At 43.7% G+C, this 21,593-nt stretch overlaps 1 protein-coding gene across 1 annotated transcript in view; it reads right to left on the reverse strand.

The window, feature by feature from the left end:
* Window positions 1–21,593, reverse strand: part of adcy5 (adenylate cyclase 5) — a gene marked incomplete at its 5' end in the record, with an annotated part of 184,942 nt that overhangs the window by 42,759 nt on the left and 120,590 nt on the right. Inside the window, one exon of the mRNA XM_080498590.1 lies at window positions 4,402–4,513. Coding sequence (XP_080354716.1) covers window positions 4,402–4,513 — 112 coding nt within the window. The remainder of the gene's footprint in view (window positions 1–4,401; window positions 4,514–21,593) is intronic.

Genomic DNA, 21,593 nt, shown 5'->3' on the forward strand with positions numbered 1-21,593 from the left:
TGACGGACCATCATCTCCAATCACCTCCGAGCTGAAGTTGCTTCAGCTCCCACTGAGGTGAGCGGCATTGTGCGATATTAATTTATGATATTACAGTACATGATTAAATTTGCGTCTTTTCATTGATTTAACTGCACTCTCACAGCGCCCCCTACTGTCAGAGGCAGCACACTTGCAGATTGTCCTCAGACTTCATTCACCACATTGAATGAAATACGTATTTTTCAGGAGAGAAAAATAAACATTAAAAACAAAATAATAACTACAAATGTACTGAGATTCAGTAGGTTAATTTGTAGCTGCACTACAATATTTACACCTTCTAAAATATAAATTATACCCTTTTGTATATTAGTTAATATAATATCAAAATATAATCAAAATATATTATTAATATAATATCCTAATATAATACAAAAATGTATTATTAGTGTTGTTCTTCTTGATAGTTTTACTGTCAGCAAGCTGATGCAGCTCTTATGCAGTTGCCATTTTCATCATCTTACTGATTTATGTGTTGCTTTAATTGATAGTGTTAGGATCCACACCTCACTCCAGCTCCGGACCCACCCTGATTGACGCTCCTGCAGGCAATCAGGCAATTGATTGCTCCAAGCACTTAAGCCCTGCAGTGAGGTGGGTTCGGGGCCAGAGGATTGTCTTGGTCTCCAGTCCGTGCTGCCCGGTCCTCCTGTTGGCTGCTGCCGCAGGTGAGTCGGTGTTGTCCTCCCCGGGGAGTGAGTGTCCTCCCCGGGGTGGTCCCCGTTCCTGTTCCCAGACGCCCGAGATTGGCCGGGTCCCGTCCCGGTTCCAAGAAGCCCCCCCGAGATCTCCAAGAAGTCCCCCCGGGTCCCGTCCCGGTTCCAAGAAGTCCCCCCGGGTCCCGTCCCGGTTCCAAGAAGTCCCCCCGGGTCCCGTCCCGGTTCCAAGAAGTCCCCCCAGAGATTCCCCCGGGTCCCGTCCCGGTTCCAAGAAGTCCCCCCAGAGATTCCCCCGGGTCCCGTCCCGGTTCCAAGAAGTCCCCCCAGAGATTCCCCCGGGTCCCGTCCCGGTTCCAAGAGGCCCCCCAGAGATTCCCCCGGGTCCCGTCCCGGTTCCAAGAAGCCCCCGAGATTCCCCCGGGTCCCGTCCCGGTGCCAAGAAGCCCCCGAGATTCCCCCGGGTCCCGTCCCGGTGCCAAGAAGCCCCCGAGATTCCCCGGGTCCCGTCACCGTTCCAGCTCCCCTTTTCCTCCCTGCACAATAAAACTGACATTTGCACCCAATTCTCTGCTTTGAGGTCTGCTTTTGGGTTCCAGCTCCAAGCACCGGCTCCCAGCCGTGACAGAATCCTCTGGCCAAAAGACGGACCTCAAGCACCACGCTCCAAGCCCCAGATGCCCCGGTCCCAGTCTCCTCCAGCCCCCCCGGATGCTCTCGGGGATCTACGCCGAGCACCCGGACAAGCCGGGTAGGTCGCCAGGTGGCGACCGTTGAGGGGAGGGGTACTGTTAGGATCCACACCTCACTCCAGCTCCGGACCCACCCTGATTGACGCTCCTGCAGGCAATCAAGCAATTGATTGCTCCAAGCACTTAAGCCCTGCAGTGAGGTGGGTTCGGGGCCAGAGGATTGTCTTGGTCTCCAGTCCGTGCTGCCCGGTCCTCCTGTTGGCTGCTGCCGCAGGTGAGTCGGTGTTGTCCTCCCCGGGGGGTGAGTGCCCTCCCCGGGGTGGTCCCCGTTCCTGTTCCCAGACGCCCGAGATTGGCCGGGTCCCGTCCCGGTTCCAAAAAGTTCCCCCCCGGGTCCCGTCCCGGTTCCAAGAAGTTCCCCGCCGGGTCCTGTCCCGGTTCCAAGAGGCCCCCCAGAGATTCCCCCGGGTCCCGTCCCGGTTCCAAGAGGCCCCCCAGAGATTCCCCCGGGTCCCGTCACCGTTCCAGCTCCCCTTTTCCTCCCTGCACAATAAAACTGACATTTGCACCCAATTCTCTGCTTTGAGGTCTGCTTTTGGGTTCCAGCTCCAAGCACTGGCTCCCAGCCGTGACAGATAGGTTGAAATGATGACATGCCAGTGAAAGGAGAGCAGTAGCTTTACAAGTGATTTCAACACCACAAAACAGACTTTCTGCAGATGCCATCAATATCTGTAGGTTTTCTTTGTTGCTGTTCTTCTGAAAGGTACATTGTGAAATTGACATGATCTGATCGTTAAAATTCTGATGATTAAATTTTGAAGTTGCTTTGCAGGAATGATATTGTTAAAAAAATGTATGTTTTAATTTATCATTCATTCAAATTTTTGTTGTTGTTTACATGCACTCAGAGGTTTTTTGTGATATGATAATCATTTTTCTTTACTTTCAGAACTATTGCAAAAAAAAAAAGAACCATCGCATTGAAAGGATTTGGGGGAGGTTTGTATGTATTTCTTACTCATTGGTGTTCCGTCAAGGGCAACAGGGCTAGCACTGCTAGGGCTAGCACTGCTAGCCCTGTCAAACATAATTTTTCTTTTTTTTTTTAATAATTAAAAAGTGATTCTGAAATCTGTGTCTGGAATCAATTAGTTGACTTCAGCAACTTTATCCAGAAGACAACTGGTTATATTTTGTGGAGCTCAAATCTCCTATGTCTTCTAAACGCATCATCAGAGCTCCTTTCATCTGCTGGGGCTCACAGAGGAAAGCATTACTAACCTCTGATCGAAGCTGGATGCTGCTATTTGGTAAAAATGTTGAATGACAGTATAATCAGCCAATCAGATATTGGTTTGTAATTGACAGGACGCCTCGGACAAGCAGAGTTTCAAGCGCTAGCTTTGCTGTCATCACTGAAATGAGCTTGACTGATTGGCCCATGGGTAGGTGGTCATGATGGTTATTATCTGCTAATCTGGAGTGATGGCGGCAAATTTAACAGCAAGATTGATGATACGATAGCGGACCTGCTTTGGGGCCTTTTTCAAGATGCCTGTTTGCAGAAGAAATTTAAATTGTGAGTAGAGGAAGACTGACACCAGAAATGAATGAGCTAACTTAGCCTGTTGCCTGTTTACACGACAAGACAACGATTACGAATCTATCCGCAAAACGTTCTTCAGTTTTTCACGTTTACACAGCACCAGTGTGTGGATGAACAGTATCCGCAAAGTTTTTAATCCGGCTTCCAAGTGAAAAGATTCTTTCAGAGCTGCTAATCTCCCCTGCAAAAATTGCCGGAGGCTCCAGAGCCGGTGACTGCGCATGCCCAACTCTCCCCCTCCCTTCCCCTTCCATCCCTTGTAAACAAACATGGCAACCTGCATTTGTATTAGTCATGGTCAGTATTCTAGTTTTATCATCCATATCAGTAGTTTTATAGTTGAGACTCTCCCTGATAGCATCCGATGCCTCATCAGTCCACTAGGATGTCAGGTTCTCTCCATTTTCTTCACCTTTATAGCATATTGCTCTCTGCACATGTCTGTGTGGTTTCAATACAAAAGCAACAGAGCCCTCCTGTGGCCTCTGGCATACTAACAAAATCATTGTGTCTGTGTCCACTGCTACAGTGTAAACACACTCCCTTTTTTTTTTTTTTACGTATTTGGTGTTGTCACGTGAAAGCTTGTCGTGTCAACAGGGTCTCAAACCAACAAAGTCTTTGTGCAGCATTTTACAGCAGGATGGATTTAATCTACAAGTGAGTGCTAGTTTTTTTTTTTTTTTTACTTTCTCTGGATTAGATTGGTGCTGCTGTTGGCATTTGGTGCTGTTTTTGACTGTAAAGTGGTGTTTCCCATACAATCATGCACACAGACAGACAAGTGTGCATGCGTGACAGTAGTGCACGAGCTCGTCGGACACTATAGAAGTTGCTGTGTCACCTGCATGCCCTGAAATGTAATGGCCAATGCTAGCGGTGTGGCCTTTGTCAGTGACTCCTGTTAATTTTATTTTATTTCAGTTCATTTGATTCATGGAGTTGGCTGTAAGACCGGTGATGAAAGTGTTTTATCCGTGTTTATCATCAGTGTTCATTAAAGAATGTCAATTCGATGCCGACTGTTGGTCATCAATAAACACAACGCATGAAAGAGTACAAGACTGCTCCAAATACATAAAATAAACATCATGACAAATTGAAAATTTACTTACATATGAATAGCAAATATGTTCTGAGAAATAAAATAAAAGCATGCACATTTTTATCCCGATTAAAAATAAAATGTTTTGTTAAATTTTTGGTTTAATTCTTTACAATTCCATGAAAAATAAATTGAAAAACAGCAATTATTTGCAATACTTTGGGTAAAATATATATTTCACCACAATTTTCAGAAAAAAGGCCTCAACACCTAGAAAGTACTGATTACTGATATTTACCACTATTTAGTGATCAGAAAGAGACATTTTTACATATAATTCATCATGTCAGTCCTCACCGCTGCCAGCTTATCGAAGCGAGCAAACAGTTCGTTGAGTGTCATCACCAGCTCCTGCGCCGTGCACTGCGAAGCCAGGCTGGTGAAACCCTCGATGTCTGCGAATAAGATGCTGCACAAACACAGGAAAACAAGGGAGATGGGAAAAGTTCCACATTACTAATGCTGAGTGGCTAAGATGAGGAGAATCACTCGACGTGGTTTCTTTAATTTTGTGCATTAAATTCATAATACAGTTTCCGTATGAAATTAAATGAAACACTCAGCAGCTGAGTGTTTGTAGCTTGGTGTTTACGGGACTCACAAGTCACAGTCTGACAAAAACCGTGTCCATACAATGACGCAGTTTTATGTAACTGCTTTGTTTTTGGCCAATCAAGTAAAGTAAGTAAGTAAAATGTATTTCTATAGCGCTTTTCACAGACCAGGGTCACAAAGTGCTTCACATTTTACTATTAAAAAAACCCAACAAAATCAATAACACAGTAACATGCAAGTACAGTACAATGTCAGTAGAATGCAAAAAAGGGTACATACAAAGCCTACACTGGGCACAGACAAAACTGCAGCGAGAAGGCCTCCCTAAAAAGTGTGTCTTTAGTTGAGCTTTGAAATCATCCACAGAGTCTCGCATGTGAGAGATGAGGAGCTACCACCTTAAAAGATCGATCTCCTTGGGTTTTAAAGTGAGTGTGGAGGACCATCAACAAGTTCTGAGAAGGGGACCTAAAACTCCTATTAGAAACATAGGGCTGGATCACGCCTTTAATGTATTCAGGAGCCTGACCATGAAGCGCCCTGAACGTCAGCGCCAGGATTTTTAAATTAATCCTGTATATGACAGGGAGCCAATGTAAAGATTTTAAAATAGGAGTAATATTGGCTCCCTTGTGGGTGCGGGTCAGGAGCCGCGCAGCAGAGTTTTGGACTACTTGTACACGAGTCAAGTATTTTTTACCAAGGCATGTAAACAGGCTGTTACAGTAGTATAATGGCGAGGAAACAAACGCATCCACAATCATCTCAAGCTCATGACGAGAGACCACGTGTCTCAGCTTTGAGATATTTCTCAAGTGGGAAAAACAGTTACTGATAAGGATAAAGAATGCCGTTCCAGGGACATCCTTTCATCAAAGGTTACTCCAAGGTTTCTCAGACTACCTTTTGCAGAACTACTTAGGATGCCAAGGTGCTGCTTAATAACAGGCACAATACTGTCCGGGGCAACGATTAGGGTTTCCGTTTTACTGGAGTTCAACTGGAGCCTATTTTCATTTAGCTGAGGTACACCCCACTTTAAGTCTGCAGTTTCCGATATCATATTGTTAGAAGACACAGACAACGTTCTACCAGTCCGGTAAGATCTTAACCACTATAACACAGGGCCTGACATGCCAACCACTGTCCATGGACCATGTCCCCTCTGTACGCTCCGTCTGGTGCCTTCTGGGCTGGGACGTGGCTTTCCGGGGTGGTTTGTTGGGGCCTACCCGGGTCCGGTGGGCTGCTGGGTGCCGGAGTGGCGGCGTCCGGCCGTGGTGGCCTCGGGCCCCGGGGTGGTATTGTGGGCCCCCCCACAACAGTTTCATTCACATCCAGTGTATAAACCACACACACACTCACACACACACACACACACACACACACACACACACACACACACACACACACACACACACACACACACACACACACACACACACACACACACACACACACACACACACACACACTTCCACTCCTCATTGATGATATTTGCTGATGATTTTTCTTATTAATTGTGCCTGCCTCTTTAAGAGGCGTTGCACAATTATTACAATCCCAGGAAAGCGCCGTTTTTTTATTATTATTCCGTTTCTTCTTCCGCCGCTTTTACGGAGACCAACTAGCCCCGCACCGTTTGGCGGAGATACACAAATGATATATAAAAACGTGCGCTATTATCGGGATCGCTGCGGGTCGATTCAGATTATGGATATCGCAAACGGTTTCCGAACAAAACTTAAAAAACGGTGAAGAATTTCCCATCCGCTTTGCATGGGAGCCGAGAAAAAACAGGAAAAAAATCACACTTTTTCCACGCCACATAACGTGGCCAAATTTTCAGCGAGAGACTCCAATTTACTCTTAAAAAGTTACCGCAATTGTCCTCTATTCAGATATGTCCTCGGATTTGTCAAAACTTTCAGCAATTTTAAACTATGAGCCTTGAAATGTCATCAAGTTTTCCCTTCTTTTTCCAGTTTTACATGGGTGTGTATTGGAGAGGTTAGAGGGGAGACATTTTGGTTAGAGTGAGAGAAACTGCCGTTTTGCAAAAAAAAACGTCTTTAGCCTCGTAGCCACGGCCACATTTCTTCGTCTTTCTCAACATATCATACATTAAAATGTAGCTACAGGCCTCATGCTTCTCACGAGCTCCCATGAACCCTCAAGCACCTGGTGGAGGGTATAGAGCTGGTCCAGTGTTCCACGACCAGGACGAAAACCGCATTGTTCCTCTTGGATCCGAGGTTCAACTAACGGCCGGACCCTCCTCTCCAGTACCCAGGAATAGACTTTCCCGGGGAGGCTGAGGAGTGTGATCCCTCTGTAGTTGGAACACACCCTCTGATCCCCCTTCTTGAAGAGAGGGACCACCACCCCGGTCTGCCAGTCCAGAGGTACCGTCCCCGCCCGCCACGCGATGTTGCAGAGACGAGTCAACCACGACAGTCCCTGCACATCCAGAGACTTAAGGAACTCTGGGCGAATCTCATCCACTCCCGGTGCCTTGCCACCGAGGAGCTTCACAACAACCTCTGTGACTTCAGCTTGGGTAATGGACAAGTCCACCTCTGAGAACCCAGCCTCTGCTTCCTCAACGGAAGAGGTGGTGGCGGGATTGAGGAGGTCCTCGAAGTATTCCTTCCACCGCCCGATGACATCCCCAGTTGAGGTCAACAGCTCCCCACATCCACTGTAAACAGTGTTGGTGGAGAACTGCTTCTCCCGCCTAAGGCGCCGGACGGTTTGCCAGAATTTCCTCGGGGCCGACCGAACTCCTCCCAGACCCGAGTTTTTGCCTCCACCACAGCCCGGGCTGCGGATTGCTTGGCCTGCCGGTACCTGTCGGCTGCCTCGGGAGACCTATGAGCTAACAATGCCCGATAGGACTCCTTCTTCAGCTTGACGGCATCCCTTACTTCCATTTTTTTTTTTTTTTTTTTAATGAAAACCCTGTTCCAGAGTGGAGATATTTGAAAACATTGCCTCAGTTTTGATGTGTGGACAGACACAATTGAGCCTGTAATTTAGTTTACATTACCTGAAAACTATGATGGCCCCGCCTCTGACCCGATAACCGCGCGACCCTCTTTGTGGCGTCACTTTACCACAACAACAATGGTGGTCTACCTGCCTCAGATTGAGCTGCAAAAGCTGCTGATGCTCGTCGCTTTAACGAGGCCAGATGTTAGTTTTGTCCATTTTTCCATTTTTGATGCATCTCTGTGGAGGAGTTACAGCACCATCTCCAGAGAGCATATTTCTCAGCACTTTGATGGCACATCATGGCTTAGTGGGAGAGTTGGTCGTCCAATAACTTCATGGATGGCGGTTCAAATCCCATTCAATCCAAGTCATTTTCATTGTGTCCTTGGGCAAGGCACTTTCCCCACATTGCCTGGTATGAATGGGTATGAATGTTGGTGGTGGTCGGAGGGGCGTTTGGCCCAAATTGGCAGCCATGTCTCTGTCAGCAGCAAAGGGTCACTGTGGCTACACCGCAGCTTACCACTACCGGAGGGACTGGTATGAATGAATAATGGTTTCTGTACGCACTTCGAGTCAGGCTGAATAAAGTGCTATATAAATCCAAGCCATTATTAAGTTGCAGGGGTGGTAGTGCCTGAAAAAATTAATAACTTATAGTTGGGAAATTGCGGTATTTCATCTGCACATGCTTAGTCGATGGACAATAACATCGTTTGCCTCCAGAGTGTCATGACTCCCATAGAGTCCATATTCAATTCGCTTTGTTTAAAAATTAAGTGCAGCCAAAAACATTCAAACAATGACCGTCTTTTGACTCAGTAGTATGAATTTATTCCTATTTTATGGATTCAAACTGTCAGAAAATATGTGTTAGAATGTCTGAAATTTCTGAACAGTTGTTTTTGTGTTACTGTGTTTAGGACAGTACGAATAAACTCGTTAGTGAATCTTGAGGTTGTAGAAGTTCTGAGAGCCACGTCAACGACTGATATACGGAAACATCCCCATTTGTCTGCTTTCTGCAAGCTGTTGAATTTTCAACCCATCATAAATGGCCTTGGAGTTATTGTGATGAGACTTGTGAGTGAAATGCTGTCGGCATTGACAGAATAAGAAAAGAAGCCCGCTCTGTCATCACTGCAGGAGCCAGTTGTGGTGGCGTCATGTTCACACTCAGATAAAAACCCGCAAGATTGCCCGATCCCACTGACTACCATTGTTCTTTGAAGCTATCACATCTCACACCGAACATTTTCTCTTTCAATAAGCATATTTATTCCCTGATCACTGGTTTGCTCCTGGGCTTCAACATGTGATGACTTTTGGAAATCCAAAAGCAAGGCTTGTTAGTTTTTTGCCACTTCAAAGTGCTTAACAAAATTTGTCCTCACCTGAGTTCGAATCTTTGTTCACTCGCAGGTTGTACGGAGGAAACTCAGAATTTCTACTGGCTCCTCCCACCTGAAGCTCCCACAAATAATTTGAGATTTACTTCATGAGAGTCTCCTGGCCCAGATCACATTTACTTATTATTATCTTTTTGCACTGTATTAATTCCCTGTGGGCAAAATTCCTTCCCGAATCGACCCGTTCCTTACAGCAGAGCACACTGAAACATCTGCTTTTTGTTGTTTTGTGAGGGGGGTAATACAAATAAAGGTGTGTGTGTGTGTGTGTGTGTGTGTGTGTGTGTGTGTGTGTGTGTGTGTGTGTGTGTGTGTGTGTGTGTGTGTGTGTAGTAATTTAAGTATATTATTGAGGTTAGTCAGACTATTCAGGCTGGTCTGAATAGTAATTTATTTGCTGTTAAAACAGCACATTTCTTCGTAAAAAAAAATATTCAGTGCTGCTGATGAACATATTGAGACATACAATATGTTTTACTAACATTCTGAACGTCCCGCTGCAGCAGCAGAGTCACAACTTCTTCAGGAGTTTCTCCTTCTGGGTCACATTCTGGTTCTTATTGGTTTGGTTTCTCATAGCAACAGATAGAATGTAAACGATAGCACATGGCATGAGGAAATGAAGCACTTCCTCCTCTTCCCAAGATGGGCATGTGGACGGAGTCAGTCCAGCTCCCCGAAACCAGCAGATTCTGAATGAGGCTCAATGACCAAATATTCAACTGGCTTAAAATCAAGGACAAGCTGGATGTGGGGCAAAAAACTTGTTTGTTGTTTGTGGACCAATGGGAACCATGTGAAAGTGTTGAAAAGTTGTGTGATATGTTCCCTTTAAGTAGCTAATGAATTAATGTTTTTTTTATATTACATCAATTTAAATACTGAAATAAAAATCAAAGTGAGATGCAAATATATGCTTTTTATTCTGAATGATGGTTTTATATTAAATTTTTAGCTGCTTCCAAGTCGCCTTTCTCCTGTTTGATTGCACCTAAATTAAATTTTGATTTTACACCTATTTATTATTTCTACCTGTCTGCTGTGATCATAAGTTGAATATTAACTCAATAGAGTCGATCATTGAAACTTATGTCTCATGCAGCAACTTTCTCCCACTAGTCTCACTCCTCTTTTGCTGCAGCGCTGGGACCTTTATTGTGAAAGAACTGGGTTTTGGGTCTGTTGCCATAGTCACTCATAATATCGGGGCTCCATTAATTAAGCTTTTTATTGTGGTTGTTCAGGCGCTTAACTCAAGGAGTGGATTGAACTCATTCAGATCAGCTGTTCTGGAACTGGAAACTCAGAGTTTCATATCAAAGTGAGTCGACACAGAGTTTATGGAGAAACTCAGAAATTGTTGAACCTCCTTTCTGGAATCCCACCTGCACAACCACTGATATTAACTTGGAACTATTTGTTTTGCATCTCGGACTCCGTTGTCTAAAGCCCAACTACCTTCAAACACCTTCAAACACCTTCGTTAAGTAACATTTTATGTGTTTTTGTGACGCTTCACTTTAGTTTCTTGACTTTGCATGAGACATTTTTATGGTAAAGAGCCTCATGAGGAGGAAGACAAACTTGTTTTATCTAATTGTTATGTTTCCTCATGGCTTCATGTCAAGAAGAGCACCAACAAGTTCTGATGAAGTCAGGCTTTGAAATGACTAAATTTCCTCAATTTGGGGCTTGAGCTGGAAAGGATTAAGAGTCTCCAGTTTGGGGTACACATTTCTGAGAATAATTGATTGCTTTCTGTGAGCTGTTGCATCGTAAGTGGAGTGAAAGCAGACACTTGGCTGATGAGCCTGAGCTCATGGACTGGGCTGTATCTCGCTGCCATGAAGACGTGACAATCTGACGGACATGGTAGAGCAGAGAAAGTGAAAGGGAAGGTCAACATGCACTGCAAACGTAGAGGAAAATCACTTGCTTTTTGCCTCTAGAGTGTTATAAAGTTGCAGGGGTAAATTCCCAAGTGAGTGGGAACAATTAACTAATATCCATCCAATTCATTGTCGTGAGCAAGTAGAGCTGATCACAGGACAAACACAGAGGAACTGGGCTACTGAAAATGAATGGACATAGAAACATATACAAACATGATATAACGTGCTGTTGTTAATATTAGAGACATATCCTCTGCTGACTTTTGTCTGCTGACTTTATTCATGGACACTTTCTGTGTTGTGCCGCAAACATGGAAGTAAAACCATTTCTAGTCATTTCTTCTTGTCTAAACTGACTAAATCTCACTAACCTTTTGTTTAACTATTCCTTTTAGCATGTGAAGCTCACAGAGTATACAATGAGTATTGTGTTATTCTTAGTGAGTCACCTGGAAAAAAAACCCCTGCAAAACCAGTCACAAACTAAGAAGAAAAGTTTCCCTTTCATAGTTGGACAATTGAACATAAAAGAGACTCACTCCCACCTCCTAATGGAGAAAAAGGCTCAACTTAAATCTTATCTACTGCACCTTTAAGACATTCAACCATCACCTTGCTTCAACACACTTCCATCACTTTACGGAAATGTTATGACTGATTTACAGAATAAACTCAAATATACACACAAGGGCTAAAACTTCAGGTGAATCTCACTCGTAGCAGGTTGGAGAAACTTTTACTGTCAGAACCATCTTCATTCTTGGAGTCACAGATTGACCAAGGTGCTGAACATGTTCTTCGCAGGTTTTGGCCAATATTGATTGATTTATTGGCTGGACATCCATGATGTGAGTCACATCTTACATCCAGGAAGCAGTGCCTCACCTGCCATCATGATAAAAAAGTACATAACATACAAATTAACATTTTCCACTGATTTGTGTTAAAGATGCATTTTCAGTATGACTCTACACATTTTGACATTTTATGAAGTAAAAATGTGAGAATGTCAGTATTATTGGATGAAATCCTGGGTGAGGCAGTGGAGAGCTGTGCCTCATGTCTGACTGTGATCCAATACAAACTGGACCGTTTCTGTTCCTCAGCATATCAACAATGTGAACTTTACACTAAAATTTGTTATACAGCAGGACTCTCTACAGCCTGTGTCATGTATTTAATGTATGTGTGAGAGAATCAATCCTGCTGATTGTGCTGGTGAAGTGCAGAGAAAAGTCAGGCAGTCCTCTGCCTTACCTCATACGTGAACTTTCAAGTATGTGATAACTACATTTTTAGCCTAAAATAATGAGTTTTTCCTTATCATTTTGATAGACAACCTTTATTAAAATTGATAGAAGCACCAGAATTTAAAGTTTGAAAAATAACAGAAATTGTATTAAATGAAAGAAATTAAATTTGTGCTACACACATCTCTTTACTTTAATTTGTTTACAGTGTTGGGATCTCACAAGACCACAGAAGGTTGGTTCATTTCTAATGAAAAACAATCTTCCTTTTTCATGATATACAGTCATGACATGCGAAGTCTGACTCAGGAATCCGCCTGAGCATCACACCCAGCAGGGGGTCCAGTTGCTACTCCAGCCCCATGCATGGAAATCCACATCCCCTTTCTGCTCAAAGGACACTTCCCCCCATGCTCTCAGCCAGTCACCTTCAATCCCCCCAGCAGCTGAGCTGTAGCCCCACCTCCTAACAGCTAACACCAGAAGCCCTCAACAGAAGGCCTCAACTCCTCTTCTGACTGACCAGGAGGGTCAGACCTTTCCCTGATCCAGAGACTGTTGTGTTCCCTCAACAAGTAGGGAAACCATCACAGACCAGAGTGACCAGCTCCTCAGTCTGGACAACAACCAGGACTCTGCAAAGAAGGATGGCTCCTGAATCATCAATTTGGTCTTGTTCTCCTCAGCCTGCAGACGCAGCCAACCACAGTTAGCAGGAGGTGATAACTGCTACAGGAGCTAGCAACTTCTCTCTAGCCTGGACAACAACCAAACGCCTTCTTCAAGACACCAAGGAAGTGGTAACAACAACTGGGTTGACCTGAGATTAGTTAAACCTGATGCTATGATAGAACTGTTTAACTTTTATGAAGATGTGTTGATTCTATTACAGTGATTGAGTTATATTGATATTGATATCAGGAGCAGTTATCACACAGGGTCTGCATGCTAATCTTTGCTTTACTATCTAGTTAACTCACAATCCTACACATTTCACATCAAAGACAACATCACACAGTAACTGAACACCCTCTGACGACTCCAGACATTTTACAAAGCAAATCACCTTCACATCAACTCATTCTAGAAATGGTCCTTTAACAGAGACACACAGGAAGCAGACGCTAAATACGAGCTCCCATATTCTGTTGTTCTCCAACACATGGTGGAGACCGAGGAGTCTTCCAGCTCTCTGGTAACCTCCATTTGGAATGGAGCTGATTGTGATCTGCCATCGTGTTTAGTAGTTCCACCTCATTCTCTCTTTCTCTCTCGCTCCCCCCCCCCCCCCCCCCACACACACACACACACACACACACACACACACACACCAAGCTGTATATAGGTATTTAGAATCTGTGTTTTATTTGTTTTCATTGTAAATAAATCAAATTTTTGGAATCATACTTCACAAAGGTGAATGAAATGTCGACCTCTTCTGTGTCAAGAACCATGTGTTGGAGAACAACAGAACAATCCTTCAAACTTTACTGTTAATTCTGGTAATTGTAATTAAGTTAACTATTAATTCAAATTCCTAATTAAGTGTTTAGTGTATCTTATGAGACTGATATAACTGAATTGGCTATCAGTTCCTGTTAAGACAGGTGGCACTCCAAGGTATCTGATACAGATCAAATATAATTTCAATAACACAATTAATAACTATCTTCGATCTTCATTAATCATCAATGATAGCTAAACTGCACTACATAAATGGTACCGAGTGATCCTTATGAGGTAAGAAATCCCTACATTATGTTGCTTCGTGAAGACCGCCCAACAACAGTAAATATGAATTGCTTGGACACAAGAAAGGTGCTCTATCCATCTCTATTAAAGAAACTTTCTTTGTTGGTCAAACATGTTCCTGTGTTTATGTTTCTGTTGGTGTCAGTGTGACTGAAAAAGGAATGCTGATGACATAAAGCATTACCAGTTGATGCTGTTGGATGAAGAGTGAAATAAGATGCTCTTTTCACTTCTTACAATGTAAATCTGACTCCGGAAGAGTCAGTGCCTCACCAGCCATGAACCTCACCTCACCTTACTGGTCCAGTGCAATGGCATGCGTGTGTACGAGTGATGAGTATCAGTTTTTTTTAATGCCTCTATTTTAAATGTTAACATTTTTTTATTTGTAGGTTTATTGATTGATTATATGATGAACAGATGGGTTGGCACTTTTCAATCTTGTTGTACTGGTGACAATGACAATGAAGGTTATATTCTATCCTATTGTACAAAACATCTTTGAGATGGTTTGAGCTTTCTGAAGTGATGTTATGCTGCTGAAAATATCCAGAAGACGGTACACTGGCCGTAAAGGGGACACACACGGTCAGTTAAGCCCCATTTCCACCGCACAAAAAGTGCAGGGCTAGACCGGTTTAGTCCGTTCCGGTTCGCGTTTCAGAATCAGAATCAGAATTTCCTTTATTGTCATTGTAGCAGGTACGAGATTTCATAGAAAGTTTGGGAAAGAAGGACAACATGAGGTGAGGAGAGGAGGAAAAAAAATCCACCTCAGGCACATTTAGCATCAACACAGACAGGTTACAACATATTTCTCGAGACAGCACTTGGGATATGTGAAGGGGAGTTTTGCAGCCCGCCGCTGGGAGGAGATGTTTCGGCGCACAGCCCACAGGATGCTCAGCGCGTCAGGCGCGCAGCCATAGACTCCGCCCACAGCCTCTGCTGGGGGTTGGGGGGGGGTGGGGGGGGGGGGGGGCGCAGCAAAGGCGGTGAAAGGTGCTGGTGAAATTCCAGTGGGCCAGAGAGTTCGGGAAAGTGTTAAAAGTGGCTGGACCACCCACCATCGGTGTCAGAATGGAAGCAAAGGATAAAACAAGTGTTTATAATGTAAAGAATGACTGCATCTTTACAACTGAAAACTGACTTGTTTGACCAAAGGTGGCATTTGGTGAAAGACTATTTGGGAATGTGATTTATTTTATTTTATTTATTTTCCCACTAGTTTATTTTATCTTTTTGTAGAAGGCATTCTGAAAAGGGGTTGTTGAATGTTCACATTTTGTATATATTGGTTCTGCTCATGTGCATCGTGTTTCTTTTGATACATTGTCAGATGAATCTTGTGTCAGGGAATGTTCTGTTCTGTTTGTGTTGTTAAAATTGAAAAATAAAAAGTTCCAAAAAAAAAAAAAAAAAAAGTGGCTGGACCAGGGTTAAACTTGCTCATCATAAATTCCTCATTTTATTGTATGCAATAAAACTTGAACACAATTCCTTATTTGGTGATGAAGCTCTCCGATGAGAGAACCATTTGCTTTGTAACAAGAGCTACGTCATTCAGTTCCCTCCCAGTAACACCCACTGAGAGGAGGAGACTTTGAAACAGGCAGCATTTCCGGGTCGCACTCTCTCTCTCTCTGTCTCTCTCTCTCTCTCTCTCTGTCTCTCTCTCTCTCTCTCTCTCTCTCTCTCTCTCTCTCCCTCTCTCTCTCTCTGCGGAAGCGGTGTGTTCCCACATGGAAAGAACCTATATAAACATATATGTTTTAATATAGGTTTTGAATATATGTGACATATATAAAATTGGCCATTTTCCTATATTTTATGCACATATAGGTACATATATGTGCACATATAGGTACATATATGTAAGTGACTTGAAATTGTAATAAAGGCTTGATTGACAAAATAAAGAAAACGACAAACCATTTTGTTATACATTTCCTTCTTTTCCACTATCTTCATACAAGAAAGAATGTTTCTGGAAAACATGTAGACATCATAGCTTTCCATCTCCTCTCACTTAATTGCCATAGTTAAATTACATAACATGCCAATTACATGTGATACCAATTTCACGTGTTCGCACATACATAAGTTCTTCTTGCATAATTGTTTTTTAGTTAGTTCTTAGTTATTGCCTTGATATGACAGTTGCCAAAGTGAGATATGGGATATATATATATATATATATATATAACATCTGTGCGGAGTATGGTCTGGAAACCCCAAGGTCACAGTGGGAGACCCCCCCAAAGGTGGTGGAGAATGACCGAGCCAAGATCCTGTGGGACTTCCAGATACAGACAGACAGGACGGTAATGGCGAACCAACCAGACATTGTGGTGGTTGATAAAGGGCAGAGGAAAGCAATCGTGGTGGATGTAGCAATACCAAGTGATGGTAACATCAGAAAGAAGGAACATGAGAAACTTGAGAAATACCAAGGGCTCAGAGAGGAGCTGGAGAGGGCTTGGAAGGTGAAGGTGACAGTAGTGCCCGTGGTAATTGGAGCACTCGGGGCAGTAATCCCCAAACTGGAGGAGTGGCTCCAGCAGATCCCTGGAACAACCTCGGACATCTCAGTCCAGAAAAGTGCAGTACTTGGAACAGCAAAGATACTGCGCAGGACCCTCAAGCTCCCAGGCCTCTGGTAGAGGACCCGAGCTTGGAATAGAAAAACACGTGACCGCCCGCGGAGGGCGAGAGGGGAATTTTTATTTATATATATATATATATATATATATATATATATGTGTGTGTGTGTGTGTGGAAATAAAGAAGTAGTACAGGAGACCTATATGGCCTGTATATTCACATATATATGCATAGATGCAGCATATATGTGCATATATGCAGCATATATATTGTCATATATGTGCATATAGGTTTCATATATGTGCATATATCCTCATATAGGTTCTTTCCATGTGGGTTAATCCATTCTCAAGGTTTGTAGGTCTTTAACTCACTGTTCATTCCTTTCTCCTTGCACCGGGAGCAAGCTGTCCCTCCCTGAACCCAGATGGACAAAAGGGAGGGTGGGAGGAGGGGGAGGAAGGGGAGGAAGGGGGGGGCAGAGCCTTCATTCCACACTCACATCCAGGAGAGTTGAAGACAAAACATCAGCCTTGGCGACTGGGTGTCTGGGAGTCCGAAGTGTAGATTAGGTTTGTTTTCGTTCAGGCGCTTCAGCTTTATCTGTCGACCTTGAGTGTCTCTGGTCGCCAATGCTGCTCCAATTGTGGCAAGATTTTAGCTTCCCAACTGAGTTTGAAAATCCTCCAAGATCGATCCAATTCTGCATAAACGTTCAAGAGTCGTGACCTGCGTACTCGAGTTCGTTTATCACATGAGTCTGAGCATTCAAAGCTCGGCACAGTCCTTCAATGACGATAGGCAGCCTTCCCAATGCGGCTGCCCGTGTCTTCTCAATTTTGCGATAGATCAGAAAGCCGCCAGCCCCAATCAGCAGCATACCTGTTATCATGAATCCCAATATGTAGAGATCCTCCACATCCTCGATGGAAAGAATGGGCAAACACAGGGACCTCCAGGAACCCCAGGAATCCAACATCTATCCGGCTGCAAACGTCCCATTGGGACATGCGGGCTCTCCTTTGCCCGATCTTCGTGTCGTAAAAATTTGGTCGATCGCATTGAGAGACCAGTTGATCAATTATATGGTTCCGGTTAAATTCGGATGGAGGATCAGGAGAGGCTCTTGTTAGATCTGACACGAGACAGTACAGGATGGGAGCAGCAAGCGGGGAAGACGAGGGGAAGAGGAGAGAAGAGAGAAGCGTCCGCCTTCACTGAGAGCCGGAAGAAGAAGAAACCACAGGAATGCGGAAACAACCGCTCCAAACTGCTCCAAAGGCGGCCGCTTTTCCGCTACCCTTCCGTTGGGGTATCCGGCACCATGGAACGGGTCTGAGTTTGAGGAGCTGTCTGCTGATTGGTCAGTGATTTACTACACGCCCTCAATATTTTAATGTGTCGGCTGGATGAATTCTCTGCTGTCAGTGTGGTCAGCTTTGCACTGGTTGTTTTTTTTTCTTTATTCTTTTCTTTGCTGCTCAACTTTAGTGTTGCTGTGGGGCTTGGGACTTTGCATCGCGTTGGAGCTTTCTGTTTGCAGCATAGCGCGTGCCGTGGGGGGCGCGGCGCGCGCCATGGCATGGGTACACGGCTCTGGGACACGGGACCCTTGAGCTTTCTGCTCAAATGCAGTAGCAGCCACTCCACTCCGGCAGCTCCGCACCGGAACACAGAGGCTCCGAGCTTCTCTGCATCGCGTCCGCGGTCTGTCCCCGCGATGCAGCGGCACTAACCACGGTTGAACAGAACGCTGACTGCCTCTGCCTCGCATTTCAACACAAACCACAGATCTGCGGCGGTCCCACATATAAGGCAAAGATCCTGAACAGGTCGGGTTATATAGACCAATTTCCTTATTTAATACTGACATCATGTTATTAGCCATATCAAATCTTTAGCACACTTCAAAAAATCATTCTCATGTCATTTCGACACTCAAAAAAGTATATAGTTGACTTAATGTAATTTAATCATGGCACACATTTCCATCTATTCTTATTAAGTATTTTGAATACCCTTTAATCGTATTATCTGAACCACATGTATTAGAATGAACCATTTCACAATGAGACACTCAATATGCTCATGTTAAAGGAACACATTTAGGATATGTAAACTGAACAACTGCTTAGTTGATTATTTTGAGAGCAAGAAGACTAAGCCTGAATATAGCTAAACTGATACACCCAACTCAAACTGGGTTTATTCCAAATAGGATAGTTATTGCTGTCAAAATAAAATGACCAAGTCCGGGAGAATACGGACTGGGAGTCATGACACTGGAGGAAACGTTGTTATGCGCAGAGCTATTTACTATGGCCATGGTTGGGTACACTGAGACAGAGTCGGAGCATTTTAGAACAGTTGCATTTCCCCCTGTTTGCAGGGCTTTTCAAAAAGTTCCATTTTGGAAACAGTTTTCCAAAAGTTGTGTTTTCAGTGTCTCCAAGTAAATGTACTCTCTCAAAATGCAAAGAAAGTGTTCCGTTGTGTAAATGGACATCTCTCCCACACCGTTAGACCAGCAGTAACACAAGGCAGGACAGATCCATGATTTTGTTTTTTATGTTTTTTAAAAATTTATGTTGTTTACATTAGATTCTGAGACGGCCATCTGAATGTGGCAGCAGAAATGGACTCATCAGCCCTTCAAGGTTATTCCAATCTTATACCGTTCAGTTCTGGTGAGCCTGTGTGACCTGGAGCCTCAGATACACTCACGTGCTCCTCTGCTGCTGAGGACCAGCCTCAAGTTACCACATTAGAAAAGCTCCGGGATGATCATAAACATGCCATACCTTGGTTGTAACTGATACTTATTTAACTTACTGTTGCATTTCTATCATCTCAAATCAGCTTATCCATTCTCCACTGATTTAATCATCGTCAGGCATTTTGCTCAGGGGAACAGTTTTCTCCTTTCTGGACCATTCTCTGTAATCTTGGAGATGTTTGGGTGTGAAAATCCCAAAAGATCAGAAAATACTCAGACCAACAACATGTTCAAAGCCACTTAAATTCCTTCTTTGTGATTTTCGTTGCGTATTTGAAGAGATGTATCTAGTTACACAGTTAAAAAGATGCTTTTTGTATTTGGAGTCCAGAAGCTATTTATAGTGTAAACATAATGTGCACACATCCCAGTGAACTGTTGGTCGCTTCCTGCTCTCCCCACTGACCTAGAAAAGCAAAGATCAAGGCCACTTCCCAAAGCCTGGTGAAAAGTCAGGAGCAACAGTGGGTGGTAAGCAACAAAGGCGGCGGTGCAGAGTGGGAGTCCCATTTAATTGTTACTATGGTGATGAATGACTCACTAATGTGCAACATTAACTCTTGTCAATCTTTACTTCTGTATGTAAGTGACAGCACTAATCCAAGTCACTCAGGGGAATGCTAAATCCTGTGTCTGAAAAAAACCAAACACATGTTCAGGCTAACTTTTTATCTCATAGAGCATGTCCCTGAATTTCAAACACATCATATTTTACCTCTTGACTCACCACATTTTGCTCCTGGCTTGCTGATCTTAGCCAGAGAAAGAAACTCACATGTCCTGAACAGTAGGAGCAGTGTCAACAAACACATTACATCAGCATTGAACATCTCTGGACAGATCTGAAAATGGCTGTGGACCGACGCTTCCCATCCAACCTGATGGAGCTTGAGTGGGCCAATCTGCCCAAAGATAGGTGTGCTGAGATTGTGGCATCATATTTAAAAAGACTTGAGGCTGTTATTGCTGCCAAAGGTGCATCAACAAAGTATTGAACAAAGGCTGGGAATACTTATGTACATGTGATTTCTTCGTTTTGGTTATTCAAGTTTGGTTATTGAGTTTTTACATAGACAATTATTACAAATAATAGCATTTCAAATATCAATCTTGTGTCAAATATAACAGTATATGCCAAAACAAAAAGCAAGACAAAGAAACAATGCCCCCAAAAGAAAAAACAAGCAAACAGAAAGAAAAAATTAATGAAAAAAGGGAGAAACCAAATACGATCCCCTCCCCTCGCCATAGGCTGATCAAGTCAAATGTGAAATACACACAGTATTAAAAACATTACATAGCCACCTCATGCACACATAAGCACCACACACATAGTTGGGGACCTTTACTCAAATCAGTCAGTCTGGAACAGCAGCAAACACCAATCCCTCAACATGTTTGAAGAAAGATCTCCAGCTTTTGTTAAACTTGATCAGAGAACCATTTAACGTGCACCTAATCTTCTCCATCTTAAAGTAAAGAACTGATCCACAAAGAATGAGAGGGAGGAGCAGGAGATTTCTACTTTAGCAAGATTAGGTGTCGAGGTAACAAGGTAACAAATGCTACGAAGTCTGCCTTGTATTTAGGGAGTAACAAGTCGGAGGTAAAACCCCAAGTAATGCTGTGATGGCTGTCGGTTCAAATTGTGTCATGGTACAAATTGAAATGGAATAAAATATCTGTGACCAAAAGGAAAGTAACGATAGGCACGACCAAAACATGACTATGGGTAGCTGGAGCCTGATGACATCAGTCACATGTAGGATCAACATCAAATTTTTGAGAGCCTGACTCAAGTAAAATTAATTGCTGAGCACAAATGGATGAGCTGTGAACCCAACGCAAAGCCACCTCCCAAAACTGATCAGAGAGCTCTTCCCCAAGGTCTTCTTCCCACTGAATCTTGATTTCTTGTCAAGAAGATGGCCAAAGTGAATGGATCAGGGCCCTATACCAGAAAGCGGGTTATGTGAAAACTCAGAGCACATTAGCCCTGAAATGAGGGAAACTAGGAGTTTTCCGTTCCAGAAAGAGAGCTGAACTGAGCTCGGAGTCAGTCACCACAGTAACAGACTCTGCAAACTGAACCTGAAACCCTGAGTTTCTACTGGCTCCTCCCACCTGAAGCGGGTTTAGTAGAGGAAATCCTGAGTTTCTACTGGCTCCTCCCACCTGAAGCAGCTACCAGAAATGGATTGTCTGTTATTGCCAAATCCGATCGACATCGAGGCAGATATAATTTGAGATAACTTGT

This window comes from Blennius ocellaris (assembly GCF_963422515.1).
Source record: "Blennius ocellaris genome assembly, chromosome: 6".
Taxonomy (NCBI): domain Eukaryota; kingdom Metazoa; phylum Chordata; class Actinopteri; order Blenniiformes; family Blenniidae; genus Blennius; species Blennius ocellaris.